The 22,729-nt window shown below is 48.8% G+C and overlaps 1 protein-coding gene across 1 annotated transcript in view; it reads right to left on the bottom strand.

The window, feature by feature from the left end:
* The window catches only part of ITPKC (inositol-trisphosphate 3-kinase C), a 29,740-nt gene extending 22,741 nt beyond the window's left edge, over positions 1-6,999 (bottom strand). Inside the window, exon 1 of the mRNA XM_028741977.2 lies at positions 6,833-6,999. Coding sequence (XP_028597810.2) covers positions 6,833-6,961 — 129 coding nt within the window. The 5' untranslated portion in view covers positions 6,962-6,999. The remainder of the gene's footprint in view (positions 1-6,832) is intronic.
* Positions 7,000-22,729: the final 15,730 nt, after the last annotated feature.

Genomic DNA, 22,729 nt, shown 5'->3' with positions numbered 1-22,729 from the left:
ACTATTTCTGGATTAGTGGAGTCTGTAACCTGAAGCGTATGTAACCTGAAGCGTATGTAACCCGAGGTACCACTGTATTTGGAAAATATACCCTCTGTCATTTGTAACTTTGTTGATGTTCCCCCTTTTGTTTCTCTGTATCTTTTGATTTTACGTTACGGAAAGAAGGAGAAACCAGAGATCTTTGGCCTGCGCAAGACAGCAACCCATAGAATCGCAGAAGTGCAGGGGTGGAAGGTACCCAAAGGTCATCTAGTCCAACCCCGGCAATGTGGGTCCCATTCTGCTATGGCAGCAGAGATCTGTGGTCAAATGAGCAGTTCTCAAAAATTTGCAGAATCCCAGGTAGGTTTTTGAACAATCCTTTGAGAAGCCATGCTCTCTGAGGCCAGTCTCTCCCTCTCCCCTAAACGAGAAAGGCCCCAGTCTGTTGCTGCAAAAGATCACACACACAAATGCACACTCATTCTGCAAGTGCCAAAGTTCAAAAAGTGTCATCAGGAACGGAAACATTTTGCTTTGTACCCGGGGGCAAGTGCTGCCAGCTAATGTGGAAATGTTTTGGGGAGAGAGAAAAGGTGCAAGACTTCACGGTTCAGTCTTTTTTTAAAAAAGAAAGTTTCAGTGTTGTCAACTAGTTGTTGTTGTTTTAAAAAAGACACCAATACTTTCCTCGAACTCCAGTGGCTCACCCAAAAGCGCTTTCGCTTCACAGGAGGAAAAATATATAAGGCTAAGAGTCAAGTTTCCCTCTCTCCCCAAGACCTTTGTTACGAAAAACATATGTTAAAAAAACAGGAAAGTGTGACTGTAAATTGCCAAGAAGCAGCAAAAGGTCCAGGATTCAGAAAATAAAGGGCTGGGGGTGTTGTTGTTCTTGTATTTTGCTTTGGCGTTCAGATCTCAGGTTGACAAAAATCACTTTGCATGTCAGTGGCTAACTGGGTCAGGGGAACAAATTATGAATTGAACAGTACGAGAGAAGGTCAAGGGGAAGGGCTTGCTCCTCGGTTTGGCCGCCTCCTGGGTTATAATTAGATTTGGTTAATTACATTTCCCCCAACTTTCCAGACCAAGAGCCTCACACTATCCATCACATGACTGTCTGTCAGCTCCATCTCACCTGCAAAGGACGGAGGACAAGGTGTGTTTTTTGGCTGGAAGGCCCTTTGTGATAACACACAAACACCAGCACAGCATCTTCTCAGCTGGCTGCTTTTCAGGCAAGAATCTCCCTCAGTTTCCTGTAGAGGAAGCGAGCAAGGATTGAACCCTCGGGAGTTACTGGGTTGTTTTTGTTTTGATTATGTTGTGTTTTGTTTTGATTATGTTGTGTTTTGATTATTTTGTGTTTTTATATTGTGGTTTTATCCTGTGACCTGTGGGAATAGGGTGGTATAAAAAGGTAAAGGTACCCCTGCCCGTACGGGCCAGTCTTGCCAGACTCTAGGGTTGTGCGCTCATCTCACTCTATAGGCCAGGAGCCAGCGCTGTCCGCAGACACTTCCGGGTCACGTGGCCAGCGTGACAAAGCTGCATCTGGCGAGCCAGTGCAGCACACGGAAACGCCGTTTACCTTCCCGCCAGTAAGCGGTCCCTATTTATCTACTTGCACCCAGGGGTGCTTTCGAACTGCTAGGTTGGCAGGCGCTGGGACCGAGCGACGGGAGCGCACCCCGCCGCGGGGATTCGAACCGCCAACCTTTCGATCAGCAAGTCCTAGGCACTGAGGCTTTTACCCACAGCGCCACCCGCGTCCCATAATAGGGTGGTATACAAATTTATTATTATTACTATTGTTGTTGTTGTATAGCTCAGTCAGTAGAGCATGAGGCTCTTAATCTCTGGGTTGTGGGTTCGAGCCCCACGTTGGGCAAAAGATTCCTGAGTTACACGGGGTTGGACTAGATGACCCTCGGGGTCCCTTCCAATCTAGGGGTCTGCGAAAATGCCCCCATTGCATGCTAAAGAGATGCTCTCCCACCAAGCTAACCCACAGGATGTTGATGTGGCCACAAGGTAGCTTTTTTAGGATGAAACAGCTGGCTGGTGTAGTGGTTAGAGTGCTGGACTGTGACCTGAGAAAGGTCAGGGTTCGAATCCACCCACTCAGCCCCCAAGCTCACTGGTCAAGCGTGGGGGCCAATCCCTGCCTCTCAGCCTAACCCACCTCACAGGAAAAGATTAAATGGGGGGGGGGGAGAGAACGGTGTATGCCACTTTGAGCTCCTGGCCGAAACTGGTGGGATATAATAAACGCAACAGATAAATATAGTAAGCTTCAGGAATCCTTGCCACTGAGAAGCCAACCATTCATATTTCTATGAAGCAGGCAGGATCTGACCAGTGGGAAGGCTCATTTGCCCCATCCTACAAGTATGTATGGGACACAGGTAGCGCTGTGGGTTAAACCACACAGAGCCTAGGACTTGCCGATCAGAAGGCCGGCGGTTCGAATCCCCGTGACGGGGTGAGCTCCCGTTGCTCGGTCCCTGCTCCTGCCAACCTAGCAGTTCGAAAGCACATCAAAATGCAAGTAGCTAAATAGGTACCGCTCTGGTGGGAAGGTAAACAGCGTTTCCGTGCGCTGCTCTGGTTCTCCAGAAGCGGCTGAGTCATGCTGGCCACATGACCCGGAAGCTGTACGCCGGCTCCCTCGGCCAATAAAGGAAGATGAGCGCCGCAACCCCAGAGTTGGCCACGACTGGACCTAATGGTCAGGGGTCCCTTTATATACAGGGGTGTGTATATGGGAGGGGTGCCCCAGAGCACAGCTTCAGCTGGCAGGGCCTGCCCCCCCCCATACAAGGCCCAGGGGGCCAAGCGGAGGCCTTTGGCAGTGCATTGTCAGCCCTTGCGCCTGAGCAAGAAAAGCCCACAAGAGGGATGAGGACATATTTCATGGGTTTCCATGGGGGGGGGAGCAGCCTTGAGCAGCAGGCTGGCCAGAGCAGCAAGAAGAAAAAGGACTATAGGAGTATAGCATCTAGATCAAGGGAAGTAATAGTGCCACTGTATTCTGCTCTGGTCAGACCTCACCTGGAGTACTGTGTCCAGTTCTGGGCACCACAGTTCAAGAAGGACACTGACAAACGGGAACGTGTCCAGAGGAGGGCAACCAAAATGGTCAAAGGCCTGGAAACGATGCCTTATGAGGAACGGCTAAGGGAGCTGGGCATGTTTAGCCTGGAGAAGAGGAGGTTAAGGGGTGATATGATAGCCATGTTCAAATATATAAAAGGAGGTCATATAGAGGAGGGAGAAAGGTTGTTTTCTGCTGCTCCAGAGAAGCGGACACGGAGCAATGGATCCAAACTACAAGAAAGAAGATTCCACCTAAAGATTAGGAAGAACTTCCTGACAGTAAGAGCTGTTCGACAGTGGAATTGGCTGCCAAGGAGTGTGGTGGAGTCTCCTTCTTTGGAGGTCTTTAAGCAGAGGCTTGACAACCATATGTCAGGAGTGCTCTGATGGTGTTTCCTGCTTGGCAGGGGGTTGGACTCGATGGCCCTTGTGGTCTCTTCCAACTCTATGATTCTATAATTCTATGACACAGGTTCAATCCTTGGCAGCTCCAGGTAAGCCTGGCAAGAATGTCCCCAGCCAGAAACCCTGGCAAACCTTTTCTGCCGGGGGTCAGTGCTGACAATATTTAGCTAACCATATTTAGCTAGACAGTCACGAAATTAAAAGACGCCTGCTCTTTGGGAGTAAGGCAATGACAAACCTAGACAGCATCTTAAAAAGCAGAGACATCACCTTGCCAACAAAGGTCCGTATAGTTCAAGCTATGGTTTTCCCAGTAATGATGTATGGAAGTGAGAGCTGGACCATAAAGAAGGCTGGTTGCCAAAGAATGGATGCTTTTGAATTCTGGTGCTGGAGGAGACTCTTGGGAGTCTCATGGACTGCAAGAAGATCAAGCCTCTCCATTCTGAAGGAAATCAGCCCTGAGTGCTCACTGGAGGGACAGATCCTGAAGCTGAGGCTCCAAGACTTTGGCCGCCTCATGAGAAGAGAAGACTCCCTGGAAAAGACCCTGCTGCTGGGAAAGATGGAGGGCACAAGGAGAAGGGGACGACAGAGGATGAGATGGTGGGACAGTGTTCTCGAAGCTACCAGCATGAGTTTGACCAAACTGCGGGAGGCAGTGGAAGACAGGAGTGCCTGGCGTGCTCTGGTCCAGGGGGTCACGAAGAGTCAGACACAACTAAACAACAACAACAACATTTAACTAGATGCACCAGCAGCCTGATTTGAGTATAATGCAGCTTCCTCTCCTCTGCTCCACCTCCCACCATGCGCTGAGCCAACGGGAACATTTTTCAGGTGAGCCAGCGGCAACTGCAAACATTTGCCTACTGGTGTAATTTTCCCTTCCCTTTTCCAGCATGCAAAGCAAACCAAAACTCTCCGGTTTGTATGCATGTGTCTGTGCGTAGACTATGTCAGAAGAGGCTGCAGCTGGGTCAGGCCCAGGGGGGCCCATCTAGTCCTGCCTTCTGTCTCACAGGGGCCAACCAGAAGCCCATTATGGGAAACCCGCAGGCAGGATCCAAGCCCAAGAGCAACACTCTCCCCTTCTCCTGGGGCTTCTAGGAACTGGGATTCAGAAACATTTACTGCCTCTGACTGCGCAGGAACGGCAGATCCATCCTGGCTAGGGGCCATGGAGAGACCCCTCCTCCATGGGAATCACAGGACTATAGAGTTGGAAGGGACCCCACAAGTCATCTACTCCACCCCTTGCAATGCAGGGTTAGCAAAAGGGCTGCTGGGTCTCATCCTGTCCTCCTGGCCCATTTTGTAGAGCAGGGGTTGGCAAAAAAATTAGCAGCGGGCCAGTCCACAGTCCCTCAGATCTTGTGGAGGGCCGGAAAAGCGGCAATGGGGGGGGGGCTGGAAGAAGAGTCCTCCTCCCCAGCGCTTGCCTACACAGGTGGGCCAGATCCGGCCCGGGAGCCTTAGTTTGCCAACCCCTGTTGTAGATGGTGGTTTTTCAGGACACTCACTCTTCGCTTGAGCCAAGGAGTGCTGACCAAACCATAAACGTGGCCGGGGTATAAATAATAAAATTATTACTATAGGGCTGTGGGACGCGGCCTATAGTAATAAACAATAGAGCCTAGGGCTTGCCGATCAGAAGGTCGGGGGTTCGAATCCCCGCAACGGGGTGAGCTCCCATTGCTCGGTCCCTGCTCCTGCCAACCTAGCAGTTCGAAAGCACATCAAAGTGCAAGTAGATAAATAGGTACCACTCTGGTGGGAAGGTAAACGGTGTTTCCATGCGCTGCTCTAGTTCGCCAGAAGCGGCTTAGTCCTGCTGGCCACATGACCCAGAAGCTGTATGCCGGCTCCCTCGGCCAGTAAAGCGAGATGAGCACCGCAACACCAGAGTCGGCTACGACTGGACCTAATGGTCAGGGGTCCATTTACCTTTACCTTAAATCAATCAATCAATTTCCTTTATTCGACCGATAGTCAGAAATAAAACATTACACAATAATTATAAACTATAACATCATAGGGGCTTTACCTTATACTACTGCCAGAGCTAGCCCCTTTGGATTCAGTGGTACTTGCCACCATGCGGACACTCATCTATCTATCATTTACTGCATGTACAGCCAGTCTGTACCTGATTCTCAACACTCACTCTGTTTCAACCTTGTAACAGCTCTCTGAGGTAGTCAAAACAAAAAAAATTCCTTCCAGTAGCACCTTAAAGACCAACTAAGTTAGTTCTTGGTATGAGCTTTCGTGTGCATGCACACTTCTTCAGATAAGTGTGCATGCACACGAAAGCTCATACCAAGAACTTACTGTAGTTGGTCTTTAAGGTGCTACTGGAAGGAATTTTTTTTGTTTTGACTCTGGCAGACCAACACGGCTACCTATCTGTCTCTGAGGTAGGTCAGGCTTGCAGAGAGAGGCCCTGGCCAAGGATGAGAGTCCCAGCTGAAGGAGGATTTGCATGTGGGTCTCTCTGGCCCTTGTCCAGCACCCTGGATCCCCGTACAGGATTGCAGCAGATGGGGGCAAATGGGACAACGCTGAAGACATGCGGCGTGTTGCAAGAGTTCAAAGTGTTTGCTTATCTCGGTAACCCACAAGAGCGCTAGAAGCCAAGGCAGCCCAATCTGCACCTTCCATATCTCAAAAATTTAACTATAGCAAGGGCAAGTGTTCCCTTAACGCATCCCTAGAATGTGCTTACTCGAAAGTAATCCCAACTGATTTCAAGGGGACGCAAGTTCGCCATTGCAATTTAAGAAAGAAAGCCCAAGAGAGACCAGCTTCTGGGTTCTGGTGCCCATGCGGATCTCTCCCATTTTTAGATATTTAGCCTCTTTCCCCGTTGGAAAAACGTGCAGAAATGAATGGAGGGGAAGGAAGGAAGGAAGGAAGGAAGGAAGGAAGGAAGGAAGGAAGGAAGGAAGGAAGGAAGGAAGGAAGGAAGGAAGGAAGGAAAGAAAGAAAGAAAGAAAGAAAGAAAGAAAGAAAGAAAGAAAGAAAGAAAGAAAGAAAGAAAGAAAAGCTCCGCTGGGTCTTTCAAGCGCACGCGGAGTCCCCTCTGTAATAAGGGGAGAATCACAGACCTGTGGAGTTGTTAGGGACCCCAAGAGTCCGTCTAGCCCAACCCCTTGCCACGCAGGTAATCCCAGCTCAATAACCACAATTCTGGAAATCGGACCGGAGCCCTCCGGACCAAGCCAGGCGCACTGACTTAGGACCGGACCGCCCTCTCGGGGCTGGCTCCCCAGGAAGCCCGCAAGAGGATGGGGACCCTTGCCCGGCAGGATGACCCCGGAGCGAGGAGGGGAAGCCTCACCTGGACATCTCCGGAGCCGACGGGACCTCCGCTGCTGCTGGGACCGGGACAGGGAGGCGCGGCCGGCCCGGCAGGCGCCGAGGGCGTCGGGGGTGCCGTGGCAGCGGTGGTTCCCACGTCGAGGCGCATCGCGCGCTCCGTCCCTCCGGCCGCGGGGCTGCTGCGCCCGAGCTACCCGGCTGGCTCCGCCGCCTGCGCTCCGCCCCGGGAGGTGGAGCCGCCGCCCTGGGCGCGCCCCGCGGGAGGAGCCCCGACGGCGGCCTCGCTTGCTCTCGCCGACCGCCCCAAGTCTACCCTCGCAACAACAACCCAGCGAGGAAGGCCGTGAGCCCCGGGGAGGCTGGGGGGGGGGGACGAGGGACAGGCGGCTGGCCCAAGCGCCCTCCCCGGCGGCGGAGGGGCGTCGTCGGGGCACAAGGATCAGGGCAGCCTCCGGGTAGCCAAATGCCCCCAAGAACCCAGGGAGGCAGATAGACTGCGCCTGGCCTGGAGGCTTCATCAGGACGTAAGGAGAGCCTGTCAAAAAAACTAAGATTATGGCCACTGGGCCCATCACCTCCTGGCAAATAGAAGGGGAAGAAATGGAGGCAGTGAGAGATTTTACTTTCTTGGGCTCCGTGATCACTGCAGATGGTGACAGAAGCCACGAAATAAAAAGACGCCTGCTTCTTGGGAGGAAAGCAATGACAAACCTAGACAGCATCTTAAAAAGCAGAGACATCACCTTGCCGACAAAGGTCCATATAGTTAAAGCTATGGTTTTCCCAGTAGTGATGTATGGAAGTGAGAGCTGGACCACAAAGAAGGCTGATCGCCGAAGAATTGATGCTTTTGATTTCTGGTGCTGGAGGAGACCCTTGAGAGTCCCATGGACTGCAAGAAGATCCAACCTCTCCATTCTGAAGGAAATCAGCCCTGAGTGTTCACTGGAAGGACAGATCCTGAAGCTGAGGCTCCAAGACTTTGGCCACCTCATGAGAAGAGAAGACTCCCTGGAAAAGACCCTGACGTTGGGAAAGATGGAGGGCACAAGGAGAAGGGGACGACAGAGGACAAGATGGTGGGACAGTGTTCTCGAAGAGACCAGCATGAGTTTGACCAAACTGCGGGAGGTAGTGGAGGACAGAGGTGCCTGGCGTGCTCTGGTCCAGGGGTCATGAAGAGTCAGACACGACTAAACAACTAAACAACAACAACAACAATATACATTTCCAGCATCTTGTTCTCTCCATGGCGTAATGGCCTAAAAACAGGAAGCGAGAAGCGAGATAGAGTGCCTCTGGACATGGAGGTTCCATAAGATCCTGGCTGGTGGATCAGGGCCAGTGGTCCATCCAGTGCGGCATCCTATACTCAAAGTGGCCAGCCAAACATCCCAGGGGGAAAGCCCACAAGCAGGATCCGACCACAAGAGTGGCAGCAGGAACTCTTCCAATTTGGATTCTCAGAAACGTAGGAGGCTGCCTTGGTCACGGCAATCGCCTCCCCAACCTGCGCAGGCAAATGTGAAATGAAAGCAGCCATTTGCTGTCCTTATATTGTTCTGTTATGTGCGATTCGATTTATTGGGAATTTTTAAGAGAAATAACGCAGCATGCTACCCAAAACATGAATCACCCACAAACACAACCACGTCACATTTTTAAATAATTATTTTAAGTTGCTCTGTGTCTCATCGGAACCACTTGCCGCCGCAGCCATCTTTGTGGGCAAGAGCCCAGCACATCAAGAGATATCTGGTGCCACAAGATCTCATGGGCTTGTTTGAAGGGATCCTGAGGGTCATCTAGTCCAACCCCCTGCAATGCAGGAATCGCAGCTCAGTCTGAGCCACGAAAGGTCATGGCCCACTTGTGAGCATCGTGCGGCTCTTAACTCTTCAGCCTGAACTTAACAGCGCTTAGCTTATTTTGTTAGTTGCTGTTTTGTTAATGTTGTCACAATTGTTTTATAGATCATAAATGCCATATTGATTTGTTAATCAAATAATAATTAGGCCCTTGCTGTAATTTTGATGTTCAGCTTATTTTTTAAATTGCTGTTTTGTTAATAATTGTTAATAATAATAATTGTTAATTCAATTTATATACAGTACTGCCCTTTAACAGAATATCCCAGGGTGGTGTGCAACAGTAATTGTTTCATTGATGGTTAGTTAATTGATTTATGCTGTATTTGCGATGTCCTATTATATTTTACTAGGTTATTGCTATTTATTGTCTGTCAGGCACTTTGAGATTCATGTGAGTGAAAAGCAACCTAGAAATCAAATCAAACTCTGAAATGACCAAAATACGGCATGGAAGAGACGATGGTGACCTAATTATCGCTATTTATTTATTTTTTAAAATGTATGCATCGTTTGATGACTCAATGCGTCTTGTGGGGAGAAAAGGCAAATTTGGAAACTGGTTGCTCACTAAAAGTTCATAGTTCAAATCTCTGAACTTTAAAAAGAACTTCATGGGAGGAAACTGGCTGGCATGTGTGGGTTACTCAACTCCCCGCTGGGAGTGACAAAAGAGAGCCTTTTTCTCAGCCTTGTGGCATTTGCTGACACATTCAGGAGGATGACGGAGGCAGGAGACATCCATCAGGCACACGACTCCAGAGGATGAGTGACATAACCCCCCCAGGGCAGAGTGAGTCACTCTGGGGCAGAATGCGGCCCTCACCATTTATGGCTTCCGGAAAGCATAGGAGTGACTGGCTCCCTGGTCATCAGGATGAGTGCTGTCCACCTTTGAACCCAAGTCTTCCCAGTCCAGGTCAAACGCTCTGTGTGCTGTACCACGTACTCGGGCATTCTGTACATGCTCAGGGGCACTCTTTCTTTAAATACATTTTTTCTGCTGGTTTTTTTTATGAAATATGCAAATTCCAGGAAACACCCCTTCCCTCATTCCCACCCCCTCCCTCCAGGGGAGAAAATCAAGGAAATACACCATGCCATGGTGGCAGATAGGTTGGGGGGGGTTGCCCCTCCAGCAGATATCATGCACATGCAGCCCATTACCAAAATCAGCACAATCACTTTTGTGATTTGCCCCCACAAAACACTTCATCACAGTTTCTTCCTATCTATTCAAAGGGCCTTTGCTGCACGATACCAAATGTAAGAATTCACTGATAAATGTTCCTATGTACTGGCTCACTGGAAAACTTCAGAAATTCATATAGACATGTGAGCTCAGCTGCTCAGCAGCCCCTCTGCCTGAGTGATAATTCCTGGTATCCTGATACCTGAGTGCCAGACAGGTAGCCATTCCAGAAATAACAAACCCAGATGAAGACAAAAGGGTGTGATTGACTTGGCTGGGAAACAGGGAAATGTAAATATCTCTTTTGCTACACTTGATGGGTGTTTGGGCAAGGGGAACCATGGGGCAGGGTCCAGGATGCTCAGATTCCTGCTACCAGACTTTCCCTTTCATGATGTAACTGTGATGTAGTTTGGGGGGTGTAACATGGGGATTAGCAGCTAATAAAAGTTTGGGTTCTCTTTTGTTCTGGGCTTCCATCTTGTTCCACCTTGTGGCAGGTGGGAGTCCTGTCGCGACCGTCTTCAATAAAGACCAAGCCTACTGGCTGCTGTTTTGCTCTGGTCTTCCTGGCTGGGGTCCTTGTTTTTTGTCCAAGGGAGCCCTCAGATTTCTCCGTTAACAATTCTATGATTGAAAATGCGATGAAAGGGCACCAGATTTCGGAAAGTCGCCATTGTCCCCAATACTGGCTATGCCAACCCTGATGGTCCCAGACAGAAGACCATCAAGATCACAAAGAACTTGGATATGGGAGTGGATTCAGCACAGACTGGAACAAAGGACGATAATCAGCTCTTCCCTCTGGGGGCAGGAAACTGCAAACTCCCCTTTGTCACCTGGAAAGTATTCATGGGGAGGGGGAAAGGGGGAACCAGCCAGGTGACAGGACACTCAGGTTACCACCACAACTCCTCCCTCAACCCCTCCTGTTTGTGATGTAGTTGTGATGTAGTTTGGGGGATTAGTAACCAATAAAAGTTGGGGTCTTTTTTTTTGTTCTGAGCTTCCATTTTCTTCATCTTGTTGCTGGTGGGAGTCCTGTCGCGACAGTATCCAATAAAGGCCAAGCCTACAGGCTGCTGTTTTGCTCCAAGTTATCCTGGTTGGTGTCTTTGTTTTTGTCCAAGGGAGCCCTCGGATTTTTCCGTTAACAAGGGTCTTTAAAAAATGAAAAGCAAATAAAACCAGGGAGCCAGTTTGACCAAGCTAGCTCTTGCAAGCTGCTGTAAGAGGAGGGGAAGCAGCAGAGCAACACTCCCTGATTTTGCTCCTTGCCCCAGTGACGCTCGGCCAAGTGCAACATAAACCGCACACAGGAAGAGGCTTGAGAAACAGGCTCTTGCACACTTGCTCGGTGGAGAAAACATCTTCCTCTGCGCAGCAATTCTGTCCTTGTCCTGGCGCTCTCTTGAGCACACCCCTTGAGCATCTCTTCCTCTTATAAGATCCCTGCGAAAGGAAGGAGGAGCAGAAGAAACTGGGCATCCTTCTCGCCCCCAAATTCTGGCAGGAGCAGAACCCAGGAGTCAGGGCTTGCTCCCAGCCTCATCCAAGGCCCTGCGCCAAAAGCAGAAAAACAGACCTCGAGCAAGGCTGCTCTTCGCTCTTTCCCTGGAACCATGAGCAATTTCATGACATCTTAACCCACCTATTAGGGGTCACGGGGAAGCAGAGAATGAAAAAATCCTTCATGTGTTGACACAATGGCATTCCTGAAATTGCACTCCTCTCTGGGAAGGTAAAAAAGTAAAGAACTTCTGGGAAATGATATATAATGAGATGAAAAAGATGTTGAAATATACATTTTTTAAAAAAGCTTCCATAAACAGGGCTGCCTTCAAATGTCATCTAAAAGTCTGGTAGTTGTTGTTCTCTTTGACATCTGGTGGGAGGGCGTTCCACAGGGCGAGTGCCACCACTGAGAAGGCCCTCTGCCTGGTTCCCTGTTGCCTCACTTCTCACAGCAAGGGAACCGCCAGAAGACCCTCGGAGCTGGATCTCAGTGTCTGGGCAGAACAAGGGGGGTGGAGACACTCCTGCAGGTATACTGGGCCAAGGCCGTTTAGGGCTTTAAAGGTCAGCACCAACACTTTGAATTGTGCTTGGAAACGTACTGGGAGCCAGTGTAGGTCTTTCAAGACCAGTGTTATGTGGTCTCGGCAGCCGCTCCCAGTCACCAGTCTAGCTGCCGCATTCTGGATTAATTGCAGTTTCCGGGTCACCTTCAACGGTAGCCCCACGTAGAGCGCATTGCAGTAGTCCAAGCGGGAGATAACCAGAGCATGCACCACTCTGGCAAGAAACTCTGCAGGCAGGGAGGGTCTCATCCTGCGTACCAGATGGAGCTGGCAGACAGTTGCCATGGACACAGAATTGACCTGCGCCTCCATGGACAGTTGTGAGTCCAGAATGACTCCCAGGCTGCACACCTGGTCCTTCAGGAGCACAGTTGCCCCATTCAGGACCAGGGAGTCATCCACACCCGCCCGTTCTCTTCTCTCTCCCACTGTCAACCTAGAACTGCATCTGGATTTTGAGCATCCCCCCAGCTCTGATCTCTTGCATGGTCTTGCCCTTCTCCCCACCAGGGGAACCTACAATTCTACTGTCCCCCCCCCCCATTATTTCTCTTGTCTGTTGGCACCTCAAATATCATAACAGCATTGCCTAAAATACAGTATGCCCGAAACAACAGAAAGGTGTTTTGTAAAGCAAAGGCTTAAATCAGCTGGCTGGGGTTGGTGGCAATTTTAGTCCAAAACCACAGGAAGTGGCCAGGCCGTCAAAGGCTGATTTCAAAGCTTCTCTGCTGCTGCCAAACCCTCAGCTGCCTTCTGTCAAATCCCACCTCCCCTCCCTTGCTCTGTTTGTGCATTGCTGATGCTTTCTGGATACATCAGAGTGGCCAGCCAGCAGCCCTGAAAAAGAACACCAGAGGTTGTCTTCTACTGAACCCATTATTCCATCTAGTTCATGATATAAGGTGTAATAAACATAAATCTGCTTTTATTCCCTTATGGGGGACGCGGGTGGTGCTCTGGGTTAAACCACAGAGCCTAGGACTTGCCGATCAGAAGGTCAGTGGTTCGAATCCCCGTGACGGGGTGAGTTCCCGTTGCTCGGTCCCTGCTCCTGCCAACCTAGCAGTTTGAAAGCACGTCAAAAAGTGCAAGTAGATAAAGAGGTACCGCTCCGGCGGGAAGGTAAACGATATTTCTGTGCGCTGCTCTGGTTTGCCAGAAATGGCTTAGTCATGCTGGCCACATGACCTGGAAGCTGTACACCAGCTCCCTTGGTCAGTAAAGCGAGATGAGCGCCGCAACCCCAGAGTCGGCCATGACTAGACCTAATTGTCATGGGTCCCTTTACCTATTCCCTTATGGGGGACACAAGAGCCCTTACAGAGTCCTTTGTAGGTTCTCCATCGGTCGGAGAAAAGAACAGAGGTCAACCAGGGAATATTGAGAAGCAAAGCAGCTTGTAAGCCTGATCTTTATTGAACTGTTGCAACAGGGTGCTCCCCTCACACGCAGGAGAAGGAGGGGGACCCAGAACCAAGGTGTGCCCGCCCTTATAGAGACACTTTAAATTGCCCACCTTGGAGTCCAAGACCACCCCCTGAAACATCATACCTACATCACGGAAAAGGCGGTCTACAACAGAAATCTGAGTGCATTGTTTAACTCCTGTCTGGCAGGTTACCTGTTAATACTTATTTGATTGGATATCCTGAGAAGTCCCTTGATGGGGAGTTGGGCTGTAAAAGCCAACTCCCTGTTTTTTCCTTTGAAAAAAAAATTTAAGGTCCTATATATATATAATAAATGTTCATAAATGTACCAACCAAACACATACATAGATGTGTGGACCACATGTCTGGAGCAGCACAGGAGGACCGCCCCATTGTCCTTTTGCTCACAAATCCTGTCTTAAGGGTATGTCTGTGTATGAATAGGGTGAGCATGTGACCTGGCTCAGGAACTAAGTATTTGTCAGAGAAGAATGATTCCAAGCAAGGCAGGCTTTTATTTTCTGTTGCAACAGAGACCCCTGCCCTGTGCCCTTGCAAGAAAGGACCCAAAACAAAGGTGTGTGGCAACTTTAAAGACTTTAGAATTTGCCCAGCCCTTTAGCCAAAGACCACCCAAAAGCATCATATCAGCATCACAGAAAGAGGAAAAAATGCAACAGAAATTGGAGTGTTGGCTTGTCTCCTGTTTGTCAGGATACCTGATAATGCTGGCTGATTGCATTATCCTGACTGGTCTGGACATTCTTTTGAAATGGTAAATACATCAGTTCTGGAATCCATTGTTACTACCCCATTCATGTGAGAAGTTTATCTATTTATAGGATTTTGAAGGATTTGCATGTGACAAGAATTCAGCCAGTCTATCTGAAAGGTTTTTCCATAGCAAATCCTTCTACTGCAGAGGAAATATTTGGGGTCATTAATGCCCTTTTAAATGTGTTGTGGAAGGGGGAAATTATTGGGTTGCCTTTGTTTTTCTTTTTGTAATTTGTTTGGAGTTTTTTTTAATATTGTAATTTTATGTTGTGAACTGCCTTGAGATCTACAAGTACAGGGCGGTATACACATTTAATTAATTCTTCAATATTGTTATTAATAAACATAAGAGTCAAGATAGCTCTGGGACTGCTCTGTGAACTCAAATAAAGTGTCTACCTCCCCACCCCCTTTCAGGGAATATTTCAATATTTTGAAAAGTGAAGGATTTGTTTTCTCTGGAGCATGTCCCCACTAGGTGTTCACCTTAAAATCTGTGTAACATTCTCAACGGTGCATACTCTGACTGGCAGCTGGCTGTACTGTCAAATTTTTCAGCACTCCTTGAATTGCTTGGTGATTGACCTTGAACCTGAGAACTTCTGCATGCAAGGAAGAGGGTTTGCCACTGAGCCACGGCCCTTGCCAAACATTTTGCAGATGTTGTGGGGCCCCTAAGTCTCACCAACCCTGGCCAGCAGGGCTAATGGTCAGGGATGGTGAGGAATTGTAATAAACGAAAATCTGCCCTTATTTCCTTATGGGGAACACAAGAGCCCTAATAGAATCCTTTTGTGGGTTCTCCATGGGTAGGAGAAAATAACAGAGGCCAACCAGAGAATACTGAGAAGCAAAGCAGCTTGTAAGCCTGATCTTTATTGAACTGCTGCAACAGGGTGCTCCCTTCACATGCAGGAGAAGGAGGAGGACCCCGAACCAAGGTGTGCCCGCCCTTATATAGACATTTTAAATTGCCCGCCCTGGAGTCCAAGACCACACCCTAGAAACATCATACCTACATCACAGAAGGGGTGTAGCTCAAGACCACCACCCCAGATACATCATACCTACATCACAGAAGAGGCGGTCTACAACAGAAATCTGAGTGCGTTGTTTACCTCCTGTCTGGCAGGTTGCCTGCTAATGCTTACTTGATATGGATACCCTGGGGAGCCTGGCCAGTCTTTTGTAATGATAAATACGGTACTTAGTTCCTGAGCCAGCTCACAGGCTCACCCTATTCATACACAGACATACCCTTAAGACAGGATTTGTGAAGGAAAAGACAATGGGGAGGCTTTTCCATTTTCCTTGACCTTGCAGAGAAATCATTTGGTCAGTTTGGGAGTCAAAATAGTTTCAGGGCTGCTTTCCTGTGCTGCTTCAGACATGTGGTTTATATATTTATGTATGTGTTTGCTTGGTACATTTATGAACACTATATATATGTATGTATGTATGTATGTGTATATATGTTGGGACGCAGGTGGCGCTGTGGGTAAAAGCCTCAGCGCCTAGGGCTTGCCGATCGAAAGGTTGGCGGTTCGAATCCCCGCGGCGGGGTGCGCTCCCGTTGTTCGGTCCCAGCGCCTGCCAACCTAGCAGTTCGAAAGCACGTCAAAGTGCAAGTAGATAAATAGGGACCGTTTTCTAGCGGGAAGGTAAACGGCGTTCCGTGTGCGGCTCTGGCTCGCCAGAGCAGCGATGTCACGCTGGCCACGTGACCCGGAAGTGTCTCCGGACAGCGCTGGCCCCCGGCCTCTTGAGTGAGATGGGCGCACAACCCTAGAGTCTGTCAAGACTGGCCCGTACGGGCAGGGGTACCTTTACTCTCTCTCTCTCTCTCTCTCTCTATATATATATATATATATGCTTTCGTAGATTTTCACGGGTACAGGAATGCAGGTTTTGGTGTCCTCGGGTGTCTTCCCGTGTAAAAGTTGGGGTGTCTAGGCGACGTTTCGACGAGGTCTCACTCGTCATCTTCAGGCTGGTGCTTTCGGCTTCTTGTTACTGGAACAGAGCAGGATCTCAGTGTTTGAGTTCCTATAAATACTGTTGAGGAGGTGTGGTGTATAGCCTCCAATGTTCTGGGCAGAGAGGAAGTTCCCAGGCTAGTGTGCCTTTTCTTCTTTTGTTCCTTAATTGCTTGAGGAATATCTTGAGTGATTTCTTGAGCGATATCCTGAGTACCACTTAGGTGGGTCATTAGGTGTGGATTAGTTGCTAAAGCCTTTGTGTCTTGACCTCTTGAACTTTGTGAAGAGTTTTTCTGAGAAGAAACCCCTCTTAGTTGTGCTCTGGCTTGGCTTCGTGTATAGGGGCGAGCTGTGGTTTTGTGGCCTGTGCCAGCCAGATCTGTGTAGGGATTGCAGGGGGGTGCAGCATCCGGAGGTGCCACCATGGTTTGGCTACTGGATGGTGTCTGTAATTTATCTGTGGAGAGGGTCTGGGTTTGGGTCTGGTGTGGTTGATTGGTGATGGCGTTCTGTGTGCCTCTGGATCTGGTGTCAGTTTTTGTGGGGAGGGCTAATTTCCAGATGTCTGGCAAGCGGGATGTGTCGTCACGCTTGTTCATGTTGTGAGGGTGTTTCTCTATCTCGATGGCTTCCATGATTATTCTCTTGTGGTGATGTTCCATGTTAGAGAGCAATTTGGAATCTGCAAAATTAATTTCGTGTCCTGTTTCTTTCTCCTTCCAGTTCATAGAAACAATAAAGAAGCAAAACCTACATCCCAATGACCTACTTGTGAGCTTCGATGTTGTATCTCTCTTCACACAAGTGCCCATTAATGAAGCCTTGACAGCCATTCAAAACAAATACAATCCCCCCGAATACATCTTGGACCTGACCAACCACTGCCTAACCAACACGTACTTCATCCACAATGGACAAAGATACAAACAGATAGAAGGAGCACCTATGGGATCACCCCTCTCACCGGTCATCGCAAACCTGTACATGGAACACTTTGAAACCAATGCTTTAGACAAGTCAGAACACAAACCCAAACTTTGGCTCAGATATGTTGACGACACCTTTGTAATTTGGCCACACGGGAAGGAAAAACTGGACAGCTTCCTCACACATCTCAACAGCCTACACCCCAAAATACAATTCACTATGGAAATAGAAGCCAACAACCAACTTCCCTTCCTTGACGTCCTAATCTACAAAAAACCTGATGGCTCCCTAGGACACACTATCTACCGGAAAAAAACACACACCAACCGCTACTTACATGCACAATCACACCACCACCCTGCACAAATAAACTCCGTAGCCAAGACTCTCATCTCCAGAACCAAACGCCTGGCTGACAAAGACCACTTGACAACTGAGTTACAGAATCTCTCAAATGTGTTAATTGCCAATGGATACCAGCAAAACAGGGTTACGAAGCTAATCCAAAAAGAAACACCCCCCAAAAACCAAGACACAGAAGAAAACAATGGCATGGCCCTCCTTCCTTATATCAAGGGCACTACAGATAAAATTAGCAAAATCCTCCATAAACACAATATCAAAACAGCCTTTTGCGCCAACCAAAAAATAGCCAATATCCTCAGAAACCCCAAGGATAAAATCCAGTTGGAAAACCAAGGGGTCTATGAAATACCCTGCAAAGTCTGCCCAGCCACGTACATTGGACAAACAAACAGACGAATAAATGCACGTATCGCAGAACACAAGAATGCCGTCAAAAAAGAAGAAAAAACTTCCTCTCTTTTCCAACACATGAAAGAAACAGGACACGAAATTAATTTTGCAGATTCCAAATTGCTCTCTAACATGGAACATCACCACAAGAGAATAATCATGGAAGCCATCGAGATAGAGAAACACCCTCACAACATGAACAAGCGTGACGACACATCCCGCTTGCCAGACATCTGGAAATTAGCCCTCCCCACAAAAACTGACACCAGATCCAGAGGCACACAGAACGCCATCACCAATCAACCACACCAGACCCAAACCCAGACCCTCTCCACAGATAAATTACAGACACCATCCAGTAGCCAAACCATGGTGGCACCTCCGGATGCTGCACCCCCCTGCAATCCCTACACAGATCTGGCTGGCACAGGCCACAAAACCACAGCTCGCCCCTATACACGAAGCCAAGCCAGAGCACAACTAAGAGGGGTTTCTTCTCAGAAAAACTCTTCACAAAGTTCAAGAGGTCAAGACACAAAGGCTTTAGCAACTAATCCACACCTAATGACCCACCTAAGTGGTACTCAGGATATCGCTCAAGAAATCACTCAAGATATTCCTCAAGCAATTAAGGAACAAAAGAAGAAAAGGCACACTAGCCTGGGAACTTCCTCTCTGCCCAGAACATTGGAGGCTATACACCACACCTCTTCAACAGTATTTATAGGAACTCAAACACTGAGATCCTGCTCTGTTCCAGTAACAAGAAGCCGAAAGCACCAGCCTGAAGATGACGAGTGAGACCTCGTCGAAACGTCGCCTAGACACCCCAACTTTTACACGGGAAGACACCCGAGGACACCAAAACCTGCATATATATATATATATATATGACCTTAATTTTTTAATTTCAGGATGCAGCCCAGGGAAGCAGGTTAGCCATCCCAGAAACTCACAGATCACATCCCTTGTGGGGGCCAGTATCCTTATAGCACCACACCTTCTGGAAGAAATGTTTAAGAATGAACGTCTTCTAATATAACCCCAGGAGGTTTCATTCAGTTTTGGAATTTCTGGACCTGACTCATCCAAGGCTGATGTTCACAAACATGACCCAAATGTTTTCTCCACAATATATGCAGACAGGAATTGTGAGCTGGGAAAATCCGAGGTCTTGTTAAACGCCTGGTGCTTTTCCTGATTCCCTCTGACTTGCTTCCTCCTGAGTCACTGATGGCAGCCTTGCGATTCCGCCCCCTTCCAAATCTCCATCTGATACTTTCCATCTGCTTTGCATTCACGATCCCGGCTTTTTCCAGGAAGCTGCTGAGGACATCTTACTCCCAAGCTGCTCAAGCGCTGGACCAAAATATCGGTTCCACTTCCAGCTCCTTTGTGCGCAGACGGGAAGTCCCTCCCGGGAGCGATGTCTTTTCGGATAAGCTTGAGAATGGCAGGAAATGCAGCTGTACCACCACCTGGGTGGCAGAGGAGAAGGCAGCCCAAGCAGGCAGGCAGCGATACAGTGAACCCAAGGGTCATCTAGTCCAATCCTCTGCAATGCAGGAAATCTGCCTGGAATTTGTCACTAGGTGGGCTCAAACCACCTGTTGTGTACTGAAGTTCTCACCCTGGGCCAGCAGGGGGATACTGTAGATAGTTCAGGTCCACATATGCAAATAAGGGATCGAAAGTGACGTTCAGTGATTGGATAGTTACAGAAAGTTGTTACAGTTGCGTTGTACTGGAGCTCTATATAAACAGGCTGGCTGAACCCTTCAGTTCAGTTCTGTTCTGACCTGTGAATAAAAAAGAGCTGTTTGAAGAATCACTGTGTTGTTTGCTATGTCTACCCACTATTTAGCACCACCAACCTTCTGGTTAACAGAGGTCAAAGCAGTGATGATACACTGGGTTAGAGATTTTGGATATAATATCCAACTTTCATCTTGGGAAAAGTTATGGAAAGAGGAAATAAAGTTTACTGCATGCTGTTCACAGAAGGAAAACCATATGAAAATGATGTACGCTGGTATCTAACAGAGTAAAATTGCAAAAATGTACAAAACTAGTTCAAATCTGTGTTGGAAACGTAAAGGGAAGGACGGTACTTTTTACCATATGTGGTGGACATGTACATTGGTAAAAGCTTCCTGGCAAATGATATATAATGAATTAAAGAAAATGTTTAGGAATACATTTGTTAAAAAACCAGAAGCTTTCCCGTTAGGTGTAATAGGTGAAGAGATACCAAAAGAGGATAAAAGACTTTTTATGTATGCAACGACGGCAGCGAGAATGCTTCTAGCCCAGAGATGGAAGGAAGGAGGAGTACTAACAAAAGAAGAATGGCAGACAAGACTGATGGAATATGTGGAGATTGAGCATTTCAGGTGTGAGGCTGAGCAGGACACTTGCCTGAAATCCCACAGGGCCAATGCCATTTCTGTATGGGCCAGGTGTGTGGAATCTTTGGTCCCCCAGGCGCTGCTGAACTACAACTCCCATCAGCTTCAGCATGGCCAGTAGCCAGAAATGATGGGGAATGATTGTGTGAAGTGTTTTGGATTCATCCTTTGTGCATTTGCGAAAAGGCAGAGGTACATATTCATACATTACCAACCATGGAAGACCTTTTGCTTGAAACTATATTGAAATAATAAATACTTTTGGGGTGTCAGGGGAGGGACGGTACCTCTGGTGGGAGACAAATTGTGCTCCCTCTGGGCTAGTTTGTCCACCTTTGGTCCCCCATCCTGCCCTCTAGAATGTGTCCTATTTAAAATGCATCTCTGGGTTATTTGTGGGGCATAGGAATTCGTTCATATCCCCCCAAAAAAACAATAGTCTGGCCCCCCACAAGGTCTGAGGCCCCCTGCTGAAAAAGTTTGCTGACCCCTGCTCTACAGAAATCTGGAGCAGAGTCCCCAAGGCAGTTGGATGGTGCCTTGTACGCCTCCTTCCAGCAATTCCTGCAGCCAAGTGGGTACCCAACGTCTTGCTCCGCTTTCCTTCGGACCTCATCGGGAAGGCCAAGAGGGGATGGACTTTTGGGAGCTAGCCGACCTGACCGGAAGAGTCCGCGACCAGAAGGAGGAGGAGTATCAAGAGGAATGGAAGAAATTCAAAGATTACTTAGCTAAATTTGTTAAGATAACTTAAATAGAATTAATTGTGAGTATCAGATACTTGTGAGTATCAGAAAGGGACGCGGGTGGCGCTGTGGGTAAAAGCCTCAGCGCCTAGGGCTTGCCGATCGAAAGGTCGGCAGTTCGAATCCCTGCGGTGGGGTGCGCTCCCGTTGCTCGGTCCCAGCGCCAGCCAACCTAGCAGTTCGAAAGCGCCCCCGGGTGCAAGTAGATAAATAGGGACCGCTTACTAGCGGGAAGGTAAACGGCGTTTCCGTGTGCGGCTCTGGCTTGCCAGAGCAGCAATGTCACGCTGGCCACGTGACCCGGAAGTGTCTCCGGACAGTGCTGGCTCCCGGCCTATAGAGTAAGATGAGCGCACAACCCTAGAGTCTGGCAAGACTGGCCCATACGGGCAGGGGTACCTTTACCTTTACCTATCAGATAGGCCTAGGATTTAAATTTGTGATGTTGTAGAATACTATGTTAAAAGTTAAAATGAAAAGAAAGGAAGATGCTAATTGACTAAGTAAGTTTTATGTGAAAATAGTTTTGGAAAACTGCTACAATGATTTATACGGAAACTCAGCCAGGGGGATTCGAGGAAGTCACCCAGCAATGTTGACAAATTATAGCTAGGATAAATGTCTGTCTGTCTGTTTGTTTGTTTTTGATGTTTTTTGTTTGTTATAAATTTGGAAAACCAATAAAAAAATTGGGAGGGGGGAAGGAAGGCCGAGAGGGGGGCCTTGTCACAAAGGTAGCCTAGGACCTCTGGGCACAGGCTTGCACCCAGGTGTGTCAATTTGGTGCTGCTAAAACCACAAAGGAGGCAGCAGTTGCAAGATTCCAGCCTCTGCTGCCTCAGGGGGGCGCTGCAGCGGTTCTCAATCTGTGGGTCCCCAGATGTTGTTGGACTACAACTCCCATCATCCCTGAGCTCTGTCCTTGCTAGCTATGGGGTGATGGGAGTTGTAGTTCAACAACATCTGGGGACCTACAGGTTGAGAAAGGCTGTTTCATGGACACATCCCCACTTTTGAAGTTTAAAAAGGAAGAAAAGGGGGCAGTGACGAACACCTCCCCTTCGCCTCCTCCAGCACCCACCCACACCCAGGTCCACCCCATGTTGTGCCTAATCCTGCAAGGGTGCTGCACCCAGAAAAGGGGATTCGAACACAAGGCAGGAGAGCCCTGGGCCCAAGCCCTCCTTCCTTGCCGATCTGAGGTAGGGCAGCGCCCCCTAGTGAAACCCAGTGCCTCTATCTCAGCGGTTCTTAACCTGTGGGTCCCCAGATGTTGTTGGACTACAACTCCCATCATCCATGAGCTCTGGCCTTGCTAGCTAGGGGTGATGGGAGTTGTAGTTCAACAACATCTGGGGACCCGGTTTGACTTCCAACCCCCACCCCGTGCTCGCCATTGTCTCTTGAGATCGACGGATGCCAACAGCAATACAAAGTCTTTCTTCGCACACCGCCTGTGGAACTCCCTGCCCCATGAGCCAGCCTGGGTGGCTTTAAGAGCGGATTCGAAAGATTCACGGAGGAGGAGAGGGCCAGGGAGAGCGTGGCCCCTGTGCCCGGATCCCGCTCGCGGGTTTCCGCCGTGAGACGTTTTGCAAGGCCGCCGGGAGGTCAGGAGGCTTCAGCCGACAGGCTCCATCCCTTTCTAATATTGCCAACCCGCCCGGTGATCTTCGGGCCGGCGATAAATTAAAAAGCTAAGAATAGCAGCGCGGCCTCCCTCCTCCCGTGGTAGCGAGTTCCACCGGC

Source organism: Podarcis muralis, chromosome 7 (genome assembly GCF_964188315.1).
Source record: "Podarcis muralis chromosome 7, rPodMur119.hap1.1, whole genome shotgun sequence".
Classification (NCBI taxonomy): domain Eukaryota; kingdom Metazoa; phylum Chordata; class Lepidosauria; order Squamata; family Lacertidae; genus Podarcis; species Podarcis muralis.
Note: the sequence above shows the minus strand (reverse complement) of the source record. Positions and strands in the feature narration are given on the sequence as shown.